Source organism: Galeopterus variegatus, unplaced genomic scaffold (assembly GCF_000696425.1).
Source record: "Galeopterus variegatus unplaced genomic scaffold, G_variegatus-3.0.2 Scaffold1390, whole genome shotgun sequence".
Taxonomy (NCBI): Eukaryota; Metazoa; Chordata; class Mammalia; order Dermoptera; family Cynocephalidae; genus Galeopterus; species Galeopterus variegatus.
Window position 1 is genome coordinate 258387 of NW_007727501.1, and position 13617 is coordinate 272003.

The window sequence follows — 13617 nt, forward strand, 5'->3', positions numbered from 1 at the left end:
TGGAGCACAGCTTTCCTGGCCAGTTCCTTGTTCTGCTGCAGGGGTGAGCCCCAGTCTGTTCCTGTCTGTCACCCTGGTTTTCTTTGTTATCAATGATGATTTGGCTTATCCATGAGCTCCAGGAGAGCAAGCCAGATCTGCCTGGTTTTCTAGGGCTGGGCCCAGGGCATGGAATTAGAAGTGGGTCATTTTCTTTCCGGGATCATAGGGGAAATAGCTCAAAGGGGAACCTGGCATCTGTTTCAGGCAACTTCCCTGTCTCCTTCTGGGGCCAATTCAGCCTGGTTATCCTTCCCTAGATGCAAAATTAGTCCCACTGGGTGCCCAAAATTAGTTCTGAACATGCCACGGATGGGTAAACTGAGGCACTGGGGCCCAGACCAGGGCCCTGCAAATGGGTCTGGAGCCTGCAGAGACCCCCGTGTGATCACCTTCTCTGTGATGTCACCTCTTTCTTGGGTCTGGGGTCTCCAGCAGTCTGTCGGAGCAGGGTCACTGCTGCACAGGCTTCTGGAACTTTCTGCCTCTCCCTGGTAGGGCCTTTTCGCCTCCCCGCCCCCGTCCCCCAGACAGCCCTGACTTTCGGTAAGTGACAGCGGATCAGGAAGCCAAGGGGCCCACACAGGAAGGAGATGAGTGGGACTTTCCTCTTGCTGTCTCCTGGCTCTGCCCTCCCGTCGTCGACCCAAGGTCCCCACCCGACAGGTAAGAGGTGACACTGTCACAGTGGCTCTGGACGGGCATTGGGGGTGGACGCTGTCAGGGCTGGTGGAGGGTACTGTATGTGCAAAGGCGAGTTTGCCTTCCAGGTATCCTAGGAAAGCTACGAGACAGACGTGAGCCTAGACCGCTTTGTGACTTCCGGAGAGTGCCTCCCTTTCTGGGCCTTGGCTGTGCCCTACAGAAAAGCAGGATCCCGATTCCCGGCCCTGCAGAGCCATGACTCGTGGCGCATGCGCAGTGGGCTCGCGGCCCTAGGGGCTCTCCGCCCCCAGAGGCTCCCCCCACCCCCAACCCAACCCCCAGGGCCAGACCGACCGGCCTGGGTGCCGGGCTTTGGGGATTAGAAACAGGTTCGTTTTCCGGGCCCGGACACCACTGCTGACTTTTTCCTCTTTTACTTTCAATATTTAAAAACCCTTTTTTAAAAAGATTTATTGTGTGTGTGTGTGTGTGTGTGTGTGTGTGTGTGTGTGTTTTGGCGGCGGGCCGGTATGGGGATCCGAACTCTTGACTTTGGCAGTATAACACAAGGCTGTCATCAGTTTTTTTTTTTTTTTTTTTTTCCGGTTGACGTTCTCTAACTAATGGAGCGAACCGGCCAGACCGTTAAGATTTATTTTAAATATGATAGCGTCATATTGAGGAAAAGGCAAAAGTGGATGTGCTGTGTGATTCCATCTATGTCCGAACTCTTGACTTTGGCAGTATAACACAAGGCTGTCATCAGTTTTTTTTTTTTTTTTTTTTTCCGGTTGACGTTCTCTAACTAATGGAGCGAACCGGCCAGACCGTTAAGATTTATTTTAAATATGATAGCGTCATATTGAGGAAAAGGCAAAAGTGGATGTGCTGTGTGATTCCATCTATGTAACAGGCAGAAGCAGGCAACAAGCAGGACAGGCTCTTAGAATCTTACAATCAGGACAGGGTCGTCTCTGTGGGGAGTGATGGGGGTCCCCCAGGGTTCCTGGGGCTGGGATTCTTGGTCGGGACACTGGTGACACCGGGATGTCCTTTTGGGAACGTTCTCTCCCCCCATGCCTGCCCTTCCAACAGTAACACCACACCACTGTGCCAAGGGCCCTCCTGTCTGGTTCAGCAGGCATTTGTTAAGTGCTCACTGGGCACGTCGCCAAGGATTCTATGAGATTCTATGAATTAATGCGGATTAAATGCATTGACACTTTAGCCCTGGGCTGGGCTTGGCAAACTGCCTCACTAAGCCTGGTGAAGAGTCAGCCCATTTCACAGCTGGGAAGCTGAGTACCAGAGGTTCTAGACCTGCCAGGGCCACGAGGCTGGCATATGGTGGAGCTGAGTTTGAAATGAAGCCTGGGGTCTTCACCCACCTCTAGCAGGAGACTCGTATTCTAGGTGTGTTAAAAACCTCATTAATACTGTCTCTCACTCCACCCCAGGAATATTGTTTTATAACATAGCTCCCCCTCCCCAACATTCTCTTTGGATCTTCTTCGTTCAGGTCAATCTGAGTGGTTCTTGTCTATCTACCTGCTTTTTCTCATTATGCTCAAAGTGCGGCCCCTCATCCCACCCAGCTGAGGACCCTGAGCTTTGAAGTTCCCTGGGGTGAGGGAGCTGGAGGCTGGGAGGGGGGTGGGGAGTCTGGGAAGCAGAAGGATGGTTTCCTCCTGGGCCCATTCCAGGGAGGTTTTCTGCTCTGGGGACCTGAGGGGGGCTTAAGGAAAATGCTGTGGGGGGCAGGGCTAAATGGGGGGGTGACAGAGGGGACAAAGACAGATGGAGATGGAGAGACAATCACAGAGACCCCTGTTGGCTGGGTCATCAGACTGGACCTGCCCCTAGGACACACATCACACCCTCCATCCAGAGCTGGGGCTTTGAGGGATGAGTAGGAGTTTGGTAAGGGAGGATGGTGCACAGAAGCTCCCAGCCCCAGCCTTAGATAGGCTCAAGACCCCCAGACCTGTAACAAGTGTTACACCTCTCGCTGTTTAACAGAGATGAAAAAAGATTACTCAAAGCAAAATGAATGCAATGAGAAGCCTGAAGGGACTGCACCTCAGCAACTCCTCTGTTAGAAGGAGAAACGGGGTACAGCCCAGAGTCAGTTTTTGCTTCAGTTTTTATTGTAAAGACAAAGAGATTACAGAAAAGAACAGATGGTTAATCAATCATAGTAAGAACATAAAGAAATTGGCTATGTAACAATCTTCATCCATGCATGCACGTCTCAAAATGGTTTAAACAATATACCCTCAAAAAAGTCATAAATCGGGGGCCGGCCCGTGGCTCACTCGGGAGAGTGCGGTGCTGATAACACCAAGGCCATGGGTTCGTATCCCATATAGGGATGGCTGGATGGCTCATCGGGTGAGCGTGGTGCTGACAACGCCAAGTCAAGGGTTAAGATCCCCTTACCGGTCATCTAAAAAAAAAAAAAAAGTCATAAATCTAAGCCATGTGACATGCAAAAGAAATAATAAGATAATCATTAAAGTGCCTGACTTCTTAAGAAACTCAAAGAAACAGCTTAAAGCAAAATGTGGAACTACCCCCATGGACTGACTAATCTAGCAGAACAACCTTGGAAATCTTAACTCACATGTTTTCCCATCATTTAAGTTTTGCTGTATTAAGGGTTATTGTCCTCACAATTCTTTTTCTGTTTCAGTTCTCTTGTCCACATTAAAGGCTTTAGTCCTATGTAAGTTTCCTTCTTACAAAATCTTCCAATGAACCCATTATATTAACAATCAGTGTATACAGTCCCATACCTGTCCAGTGATTCAGGTTGATTAGGTGGGCTCTTTCCCCCTAGCTGTAGGCTCCTGCCTCCTACCCAAAGACTTTTGTCCCATACATGCATTACCTAAAAACCGTATCTAATAATCAAATAGGAATCAAGATTTCTAACCCTCTACAACAAGGAATGGTAGCCACCCCTATCCCTCCAACCCCCCATGTGCATGAGCTCATAAGACTTGTCCCCTCTGGCTGGGACTGAGGGGCTGCCTCTCTCTGTGCCCCGGGCAGGTTGCACTCATGGCTCCTCCAAGTGAAGAGACGCCCCTGATCTCTCAGCGCTCCTGCAGCCTTTCATCCTCGGAGGCTGGCGCCCTGCATGTGCTGCTGCCTCCTCGGGGCCCTGGGCCCCCCCAGCGCCTATCTTTCTCTTTTGGGGACCACTCGGCAGAGGAACTGTGTGTGCGGGCTGCCAAGGCCAGCAGTGAGTGGGTCTCTAGAGGACTGGGCCACAGGGAAGGACAGGGCTATGGGTCAGGGGGCAGATTGGGAGCTAGAATAATTGCCTGCAGGAGTCAGCACTGAGATGGGGCTTTGAGGGATGAGTAGGAGTTTGGTAAGGAAGGAGGGTGCACAGGATGAGCATTTGAGGCAGAGGGAATGAGCTGTGCAAAGATGCAGAGGTGCGATGGCATATTGGGAACACTTGGTCATCCATGAGGTCAAGTGAAGGGTGGAAGGGGACATGTGTGTGTGAGGGTGGGGGGGAGCTTGGGAAGGAGGCTGTGTGTGTGGCTTCTCTCCTGAGGGTAATGGGGAGCCCCAGATTGCGTGTGAGCAGGGGTGGGGCAGTGTCAAAACTGAAGGTGAGAAAGAGCCCTGTAAGGTGATGTGGGGGTTATGCTGGCAGCAATGCTGGGGACATGGGGTGACTTGGGAGGGAGTTGATGAGGCTGTCCCCATAGGCATCCTGCCCGTCTACCATTCCCTCTTTGCTCTGGCTGCGGAGGACCTGTCCTGCTGGTTTCCCCCGAGCCACATCTTCTCCGTGGAGGACGTGGGCACCCAAGTCCTGGTGTACAGGCTCCGGTAGGAAGCGCCCCCCAGCCCCCAGAGATCGTACAATTCTATCATCTCCCTGCAACTCGAGGTACTCCCCCTTCCTGGGAGGGCATGGCCACTGTCCATTTCACAGATGAGGAACCTGATGCCAGAGAGGGTGTGTCACTTGCCAAAGGTCACACAGCAAGTTGAGGGCACAATCTGGGCTTTGTGAAGCCTTGGCAGAATCTACCATCCCCTCCAACACCCCCCAACCCACCCACCCTGCTGAAGCCAGAATATCCCCTCATCCCAGGGTTTCCCCTCTGCTCACAGGTTTTACTTCCCCAACTGGTTGGGGCTGGAGAAATGCCACCGCTTCGGGCTCCGCAAGGATCTGGCCAGCTCCATCCTTGACTTGTCAGTCCTGGAGCACCTCTTTGCCCAGGTGGGGGTCTACGTGGAGCCTGACCTAGGGGTGGGGGTCTTCAGGGCAACATCAGGGCTTGCGGTAGGGGGAGCCTCAGCTGACCCTCCCTGTGGTAGCCCAGGATTGGGGGTCCGCAGGGCAACGTCAGGGCTCGTGGTGGGGTGGCCTTGGCTGACCTTCCCTGTGTCCGGTCCCCAGCACCGCAGCGACCTGGTGAGCGGGCGGCTCCCCGTGGGCCTCAGCCTCAAGGAGCAGGGTGAGTGTCTCAGCCTGGCGGTTCTGGACTTGGCCCGGATGGCCCGTGAGCAGGCCCAGCGGCCCGCGGAGCTGCTGAAGACTGTCAGGTGAGGGCCTCCAAGCTGTGGGGACTGGACTCTGCCTGGGACCGAGCGAACGTGGGCCCACCGGGGCTTCGCCAGGGCCCAGGCCTCCCCTTGCGGTTCCCCTATAAGCCTGCGGTGAGTCCATGTGACCCAGGCTTCCCACATATCCAGCCCTCCCTCCCGCCACTGAGGCTCCAGCTGGACGGGAGGCCCTGCCTCCAGCAGCTAAAAGTCTCGCGGTGTCCTTGTCCATCCTGTGGACGCCAATGGCCCTCTCCCACACTAAGGTCCTGCTCCCCGTCGTGACCCTGAGTGTGTGTCCGTGTGTGCCTCGTGCCCGCACGGAGGCTGCACCCCGGCCCCCTTGGCTAAAGCCCGGGTTTGTGTGTGTTCCTGCTGGGACCCCTCCCCACACTGAGGGCCTGCTGCCACTCCCATCTCCCATAGTTACAAGGCCTGCCTGCCCCCCGGCCTGCGCGACTTGATCCAGGGCCTGAGCTTCGTGACGCGCAGGCGTATCCGAAGGACAGTGAGCCGCGCCCTGCGCCGCGTGGCCTCCTGCCAGGCCGACCGGCACTCGCTCATGGCCAAGTACATCATGGACCTGGAGCGGCTGGATCCGGCTGGGGCCGCTGAGACCTTCCGCGTAGGCCTGCCAGGGGCTGCTGGTGGCCAGGACCGGCCGGGGTTGCTCCGCGTGGCTGGTGACAGCGGAATCGCCTGGAGCCCGGGAGGACAGGAGGTGCGGGAGGGCGCTGGGCGGGGCCAGTGCAGGAGGCGGGACCAATGCAGGGGCGGGGTTTAATAAGGGCGGAGACAGCGGGAGTGGGCGGGGCTGAAGATTGAGGAAGGAGGCAGGACAGAGAGGGGGCGGGGCTTGTCAGGGGTGGAGTGGGAGATGTTTGGGGATGGGCAGGGGAGAGACAGAGGGGCGGAGTTGATGGAGGGGGCGGGGGTTGGTAGGGTGGAGGTGGGAGGGGCCTGGAGGGGCGGGGCTCATGAGCTTGGGTTGGTGGGGTCCTGGCTTCCAAGAAGGATTAGGGGCTCGGAAGGGAGAGGACTCCCAGCCTCAGCCCTCCCCCTCTTTCCCAGATCCTCCAGCCCTTCTGCGACTTTCCAGAAATCGTGGACATCAGCATCAAGCAGGCCCCGCGCGTTGGCCCGGCTGGGGAGCACCGGCTGGTCACTGTCACCAGGACAGACAACCAGATCCTGGTGGGTGCAGGACCCCTTCCCCTTCTGCTTTACCTCGAGGGCAGGGACACGCGACCCGCGCCCTCGGGCCGCAGTGAGCTCTGATGCGGGTTTCACGCAGGAGGCCGAGTTCCCTGGGCTGCCCGAAGCGCTGTCCTTCGTGGCGCTCGTGGACGGCTACTTCCGGCTGACCACCGACTCTCAGCACTACTTTTGCAAGGAGGTGGCGCCGCCGCGGCTGCTGGAGGAGGTGGCCGAGCAGTGCCATGGCCCCATCACGTAAGCACCCGCCCCCTGTGCCAGGCCTCTGCAACCACGCTGGGGGCCTCAGTGTCCTCGCCTTCCAGAAGCCCTGAACAGCGGTCAGGGGCTCACTGCGCCTGGTGCACAATCGGCGTTCAATGAGGCTGGGGTCTCCCTTCTGCTGCCCAGGGCAGCAGTTCCCCTCCCTCTGACACCTGGGGCTCGGTGCCATTTCCTGGAGATGGACAGGTCACCTACCTCCTCTTGTTTAATTTCCCAGAAAGATGCTGTGACTTTTGGCGGATCTTATAAATGGGGAGGGGATGTTTTATGGCGAGGGTCCCAGGGCTTCATAGGGACCAGAATTCAAACCCAGGCCTGGCTTTGTTTCTCTGCCCGCGTCTCTTTCTCTCTCTTTCTCTGTCTTTGACTCTGTCCCTTCTGCTCCCTCTCACCTTTCCGCACAGACTGGACTTTGCCATCGACAAGCTTAAGACTGGGGGCTCACTTCCTGGCTCCTACGTTCTCCGCCGCAGCCCCCAGGACTTCGACAGCTTCCTTCTCACTGTCTGTGTCCAGGTCGGTCCACTGCTAGGGGCAGGAGGGCAGGGAGGGCTTCCTGGAGGAGGTGGCATTTGACCTGAGGTCTGAAAGATGACACAGCATTTGCTCCCTGAAAAAGGGGTAGGGAAAGGCATTCCCAGTGTAGGGAACAGCATATGCAAAGGCCTGGAGACTGGAATGAGCTTTGGTGCTTGAGGGAGAGGGAATTAGGGGGAAGGTGCTGCCCACTCCTAGTAAAGGACCACTCCCCTTTGCAGACCTCCCTTGGCCCTGATTACAAGGGCTGCCTCATTCGGCGTGACCCCACGGGAGGCTTCTCCCTGGTTGGCCTCAGCCGGCCCCACAGTAGTCTTCGAGAGCTCCTGGCAGCCTGCTGGGATGGTGGGCTGCACATAGATGGGGTCACACTGAACCTCACCTCCTGCTGCACCCCCAGACCTAAAGGTGAGCACACCCTCTCCCCTGAGCTAAGCGATACATCTGGGGCCCTGACTTTCTATGTCTGGAACGGCTTATGTGTGGTGGCAAGTGGCAGAAATTGCAGGTCAAGGTGATTTAGGGAAGAAAAGATGATTTATTGGCTCATAGGACGGAGTGTTACCTTCAGGTATGGCTAGATTCAGACACAGACAGATCTGAGTGATGTCACTAGCATTTAGTCTATGTCCATCTCTTGCTTTTTCCGGGTGAATTTCACTGTCAGGCAAATCCCTCTGATGGGACACCTCTGAGGTGTGAGCTTTCTAGAGTCTTCCAGAGTCCCTAGTAGGGCTGAGCCCTAGTTTCCTACAGTGTCGCCTGCTCACTGGCACCCCCTGCAGGGCTCCTCCCCTTGCTGCTCACATCCCCAATTCCCGCGGGGGCTTCCTGTGGTCTCCTTTCAAATAAACCATGTGCCCTGAAGTCCTCATCGCAGGGCTAGCTTCTGGGGTACCTCAAACTAAGACAGGGAGTGAGCTGACCCTTGGGGACTTTTCTCCTCTGACTTCTGGTTGTCTCACCCACCCCCTTCCCATAGAAATGTCCAATCTGCTTGTGGTCCGGAGGGGTTGCAGCCCATCCACGTCATCTCCTGTTCAGCCCCAGTCTCAATGCCAGCTGAGTCAGATGACGTTCCATAAGATCCCCGCTGACAGCCTGGAGTGGGTAAGGGGCCCCAGGAGATGGGGAGACCTCGGTCTGGGGTCCAGAGACTCGGGCCTACATCTGCCTCTGCTCTGTGGCCCCAGACACGTGCTGTAACCTTCCTTTACCTCTGTTTCCCCATCTGTAAAATGGGATCAGCGCCTGCGCCCTGCTTGGGCCATGAATGGGGGCTTGGATCCCACAGGAGTCCCCTCACTGGTCTCTCCTGATGTCCCCTCACCCTCCAGCATGAGAATCTGGGCCATGGGTCCTTCACCAAGATTTACCGGGGCTGTCGCCACGAAGCTGTGGATGGAGAGGCCCGCAAGACCGAGGTGCTGCTGAAGGTTATGGACGCCACACACAAAAACTGCACAGAGGTGAGCAGGGTGTGGCCAGACCTTTAGGGTCAGGGCTGGCTGGAGATGGGGTCGTGGGCTCAGAGAAATTTCAAAACACACAGGGTCTTAAAACAACACAAGTGTAGCCACAGCCTCTCTGAACCATAAAATACGAAAAGAGCAGGGAATTCAGATGCAGACGGAAGGCACCCCGGTGGAGGGAAGCGCCAGTGCAAAGGTCCTGAGGCAGGGCTGGGCCGGTGTATTTAAGGAGCAGCGAGGAGGCCAGTGGCTGGAGAGGAGAAGGCAAAGGAGCAGAGGGGAGTGACGCAGGTGAAGATATTGGCAGGGGCTGCTTCACACGGGGAAAGACTTGAGCCCTTCTCAAAGCTGGAATCTTCCACTTCCATGTGAGAGATTCGAGGTGGATGGTGGTGGGACCTCCACTCCCATCATAGAATCAAGATAGAGTGCTGTGTGCACTGATGGAGGACTCCAGGGCCAAAGGACGCTTGTGGCCAGGTCTCCTTTGGAGGCAGGCCAGTGAGCACCAAGTGTGGGATCCCCAGTCTGTTCCTGGGGTGGGAGGAACCAGAGCATCTTCTCTCTCCCCTCCCTAGTCGTTCCTGGAAGCAGCGAGTTTGATGAGCCAAGTTTCGTACCAGCATCTCGTGTTGCTCCATGGCGTGTGCATGGCCGGAGACAGTGAGAGACCCCCTGCACCCCAACCCTGCCTCAGTCAAGCCCAGGCTGCTCCTCCCACCTCTCTACTGAGCCTGTACATGGCAGCACCAGCAGTACACTGAGCCCAATGCCCACCAGGGTCCCTCATCCTGTACTCATGTCCCTTGATCATCACTCCTTGGGCAGCAGCTCCAGGCTCCCATCCGTACCCAACCCCAGAATTATCTCAAGTCAGACTGACCCAGAAAGGGGGTGTTTGAGGCAGAGGATGCAACATGCAGAGGCTTGGAAGTGAGCTACAGAGAAAGCATATTAGGCAAATAGTTCAGAGATGGGAGTGGGGAGGAGGGGCACGTAGTCTAAGGATGGAGAAGGGGACAGAGCTGACAGTTTGAGAGACCCGTGGGGGTGGGCTGGGGGCAGAGACTGCTGACCACAAGTGCAATTCTGTCCACCAACCCTGCCCCTCCCTACTGCCACCAGGCACCATGGTGCAGGAATTTGTACACCTGGGAGCAATAGACACATATCTGCGCAAGCGTGGCCACCTGGTGCCAGCCAGCTGGAAGCTGCAGGTGGTCAAACAGCTGGCCTATGCCCTCAACTATCTGGTGAGTGCTCCTCCGCCACCCTCCAGGAAAGGCTTCTTCTGGGTGGAGGGGGAATTAGGGGTGGGCTCTGTCGCATGGGCAGGAGTTGATAAGTGTGCGAGGGGAGGGCATTTTAGGCTGAGGAGGGTGAGAGCCCTGCAAGGGAACAACGGTGCATCCATGGGTGTTGGGTGGGGTGGTGGGGAGTAGCGAGTGATGAGGCCTGGCAGGGGGAGGCTTTCCGAAAGAGATAGCATTGGACTTGGGGCCTTGAAGGTTGAGTAGGAGTTCATCAAGAGGAGAAAGGAAGGAGGGCATGTCGGCCTGGAGGACAGACAGGGCAGAGAACGTGGGGTCACACGTCCTGGGACCCCTCAGGCAGTTTAGTTGGCGGGAGACCAGGGTTGAAGGTGTAGAAGAAAAACTCATGGGAAGAGCAAGCAAGGGCCTTGAACGCCAGGCTGAGGAGCTTTGACTTTTTCTGGAAGGCAGTGGGGAGCCCAGGGTAGGAGACAGTGTTTGAGAAGGGGAGAGACACAGCATAGGGGATGGAGTAGAGGGGGTAAGACAGGATGCCAGGAGCCTGGGGAGGATGCTGGAACAGGTTTGAGCAGCACAGGTGGGCTCTGAAGGATGTATAGGAGTTTGCCAAATGGACTGTTCATTCATCAAACCCTCCCTGGCATCTCCCTATGCCTGGCCCACTTAGGAGGACAAAGGCCTCCCCCATGGCAATGTCTCAGCTCGGAAGGTGCTCCTGGCTCGGGAGGGGGCTGATGGGAGCCCACCCTTTATCAAGCTGAGTGACCCTGGGGTCAGCCCTACTGTGCTGAGCTTGGAGAGTAAGTGCCCAGGGGTGGAGGAGGGAGGGGTCTAACAAGACAAGAAAGTGGATCCTGACCCCATTCCTCCCCGCTCAGTGCTCACCGACAGGATCCCCTGGGTGGCCCCTGAGTGTCTTCAGGAGGCCCAGATGCTTGGCTTGGAAGCTGACAAGTGGGGCTTTGGTGCCACGGTCTGGGAGGTGTTCAGCGGAGTCACCATGCCCATCAGCACCCTGGATCCCGCCAAGGTCAGAGCCCCTGCCTGGCATTGGTCTTGAGAGCTCCCATGTGACGGAAGCATGGACTGAAGTCCAGCTGGGGGAGGTTGGGCGGGTCTGGTGGGCTGGGGGTGACCAGCCCCTCTTCCTGCCCTCAGAAACTCCAGTTTTACGAGAAACGGCAGCAGCTGCCAGCCCCCAAGTGGACAGAGCTGGCCTTGCTGATCCAACAGTGCATGGCCTATGAGCCGGGCCAGAGGCCATCCTTCCGAGCTGTCATCCGGGACCTCAACAGCCTCATCACGTCAGGTGCCCACCGGCCAGGCAGGGTGGGCAGGGCCAGCATGTCGTTTGGGCCCAGTGGGAGGAGTTCGGGGTTTGCACGCAGAGCCTGCCCTGCATGCCTGGAGAGTTGGAGTGGTTGGTGACTGTAATAGTCAGTGTGAGCTGTGACAGCTGCTGTAAGAAACAGACCTCTTGGCTCAAGATTCAACATGATGATATTTAGTTCACATTCAATGAGGGTGTTCAGGTCCACAGGCATCTCTCACTTTGTGGCTCCCCCTACCCATGGCCTTGGGTCCCTGTTGGATCCTTTGCAAACAAGAGAGAGAGAGTGTGGAGGTTCCCTTGCTAGGTTTCCATGAACCAGGACTAGGGGGCTCCCAGAATGTCTTGCCCATCAGCCCAAGGTCAGTTATGTGACCACACCTCATAGCAGTGGAACCTGGGAAATGGGTTCTCCGAAGCCATGTGACATTGCACAGGGTGTGCACTGCACAAGGAGGCTGCCTTTTTCCAGTTCCCACAAGGTACCCTTTGGCTTGCAGTGGCCCTGCCATAATGCACAGAGAGGGTAAGTGTGCAGACCAAGGTTACACAGAAAATCAGCTCAGGAGTTGGGTCCAGGATGAGATGTGCTACTCACTACTGCCCGTGTCCCCCAGATTATGAGCTCCTTTCCGACCCCTCGCCGGGTGCCCTGGCACCCCGTGACGGCCTGTGGAATGGCGCACAGCTCTATGCCTGCCAGGACCCCACGATCTTCGAGGAGAGACACCTCAAGTACATCTCGCAGCTGGGCAAGGTGAGGTGGGCTGGGCTGGAGGGGGCAGGGCAGCATCCAGGCACCTGGACACCAGCCCAGCCCTGCCATCCCCCAGGGCAACTTTGGCAGTGTGGAGCTGTGCCGGTATGACCCACTGGGCGACAACACAGGCGCTCTGGTGGCCGTGAAGCAGCTGCAGCACAGCGGGCCAGACCAGCAGAGAGACTTCCAGAGGGAAATCCAGATCCTCAAAGCGCTGCACAGTGACTTTATCGTCAAGTACCGCGGTGTCAGCTACGGCCCGGGTGAGCCACCTCTGGGATGGGTGAAGGAGTGCTTTTTGATTGCACGTCCTCATCCTCTTGCAGTGCCGTTTTAGATGGGCTGGGAACGCCACCACCAGGGGTGCTGTTATTAACAATCGTGTTTATCCACGTTCAGACTGATCATGAGTGCCAATCCTGACTCTACCCTTTATCAGCTGGGCAAACTTGAGCGTGTGATTTGGCCTCTCTGAGCTTCAGTTTCACCAGCTGAAAAATGGGTCACTGTTTAAACGAATCAGGGTAGAAGGTGCATTGTAGAAGATGCTCAAGAGATATTAGCGAGTGTCACTGTCACCGCTCCCATTTTACAGACAGCAGTACTGAGGCCGGGAGGGACACAAGGTCTCACTGTGCAGGGGTGGGGGGAAGAATCGGAGTAGTAGTCAGGACCGGCCTCCTCGGTGATACCGCCCACCTCCCCCAGGCCGTCAGAGCCTGCGGCTTGTCATGGAGTACCTGCCCAGCGGGTGCCTGCGCGACTTCCTGCAGCGGCATCGCGCGCGCCTCGACGCCAGCCGCCTCCTGCTTTACGCCTCTCAGATTTGCAAGGTGCGGGGCGGTCGAGAGAGAGTGGGCGCCCCGGGGTTCAGTTGGCTCGGCGTGGGCGGGGGTCTGCGTGGAGGTCGAGGTGAAGACTGAGCGGTGAAGTTTGGGGTCCAGGTGGAGTTGGGGGTGGGGTTGATAACGTTAGCGTTCAGAGTCAGAACTACAGGGGAGGATGGGTCGGGGGGTAGGGTTAGGCTTGGGGTCTGGGTTGGGGTTGGGGTTGCATTCCAGGTCAGGGTTGGGGTCCCGGCCTAGGGTCTTCCTACATGCCCACCCCGCCCATCCACAGGGCATGGAGTACCTGGGCTCCCGCCGCTGCGTGCACCGCGACCTGGCCGCCCGGAACATCCTCGTGGAGAATGAGGCGCATGTCAAGATCGCCGACTTTGGCCTAGCCAAGCTGCTGCCCCTGGACAAAGACTACTACGTGGTCCGCGAGCCGGGCCAGAGCCCCATCTTCTGGTGGGGACCCACGCCCGGCACCGCCCTCCTCCCCACTGCCCGGCCCCGCCCCTAGCCATGGCCCTGCCCCCTCCCGTTGCCCGGCTCTCGCCCCAGGCTCAGCCCCGCCCTTCCCCCAGCTCTAGCCCCACCCCCACTCCGCCCACGGCTCTGGCCCCGCCCCCCCCCTCTCCCAACACCGGACCCCCCCCCCCCCCCCCCCCCCCCCCCC

At 57.4% G+C, this 13617-nt stretch overlaps 1 protein-coding gene across 1 annotated transcript in view; it reads left to right on the forward strand.

Moving 5' to 3' along the window:
* The first annotated feature begins 3747 nt into the window (after nt 1-3747).
* JAK3 (Janus kinase 3) overlaps nt 3748-13617 on the forward strand; it is an 11720-nt gene continuing 1850 nt past the window's right edge. The window contains exons 1-20 of the mRNA XM_008576706.1: nt 3748-3931; nt 4413-4536; nt 4825-4936; nt 5117-5262; nt 5689-5983; nt 6334-6456; nt 6557-6714; nt 7146-7257; nt 7500-7686; nt 8261-8388; nt 8616-8747; nt 9329-9413; nt 9876-10003; nt 10692-10824; nt 10903-11054; nt 11183-11333; nt 11972-12111; nt 12188-12377; nt 12823-12947; nt 13234-13406. Coding sequence (XP_008574928.1) covers nt 3748-3931; nt 4413-4536; nt 4825-4936; nt 5117-5262; nt 5689-5983; nt 6334-6456; nt 6557-6714; nt 7146-7257; nt 7500-7686; nt 8261-8388; nt 8616-8747; nt 9329-9413; nt 9876-10003; nt 10692-10824; nt 10903-11054; nt 11183-11333; nt 11972-12111; nt 12188-12377; nt 12823-12947; nt 13234-13406 — 2978 coding nt within the window. The remainder of the gene's footprint in view (nt 3932-4412; nt 4537-4824; nt 4937-5116; nt 5263-5688; nt 5984-6333; nt 6457-6556; nt 6715-7145; nt 7258-7499; nt 7687-8260; nt 8389-8615; nt 8748-9328; nt 9414-9875; nt 10004-10691; nt 10825-10902; nt 11055-11182; nt 11334-11971; nt 12112-12187; nt 12378-12822; nt 12948-13233; nt 13407-13617) is intronic.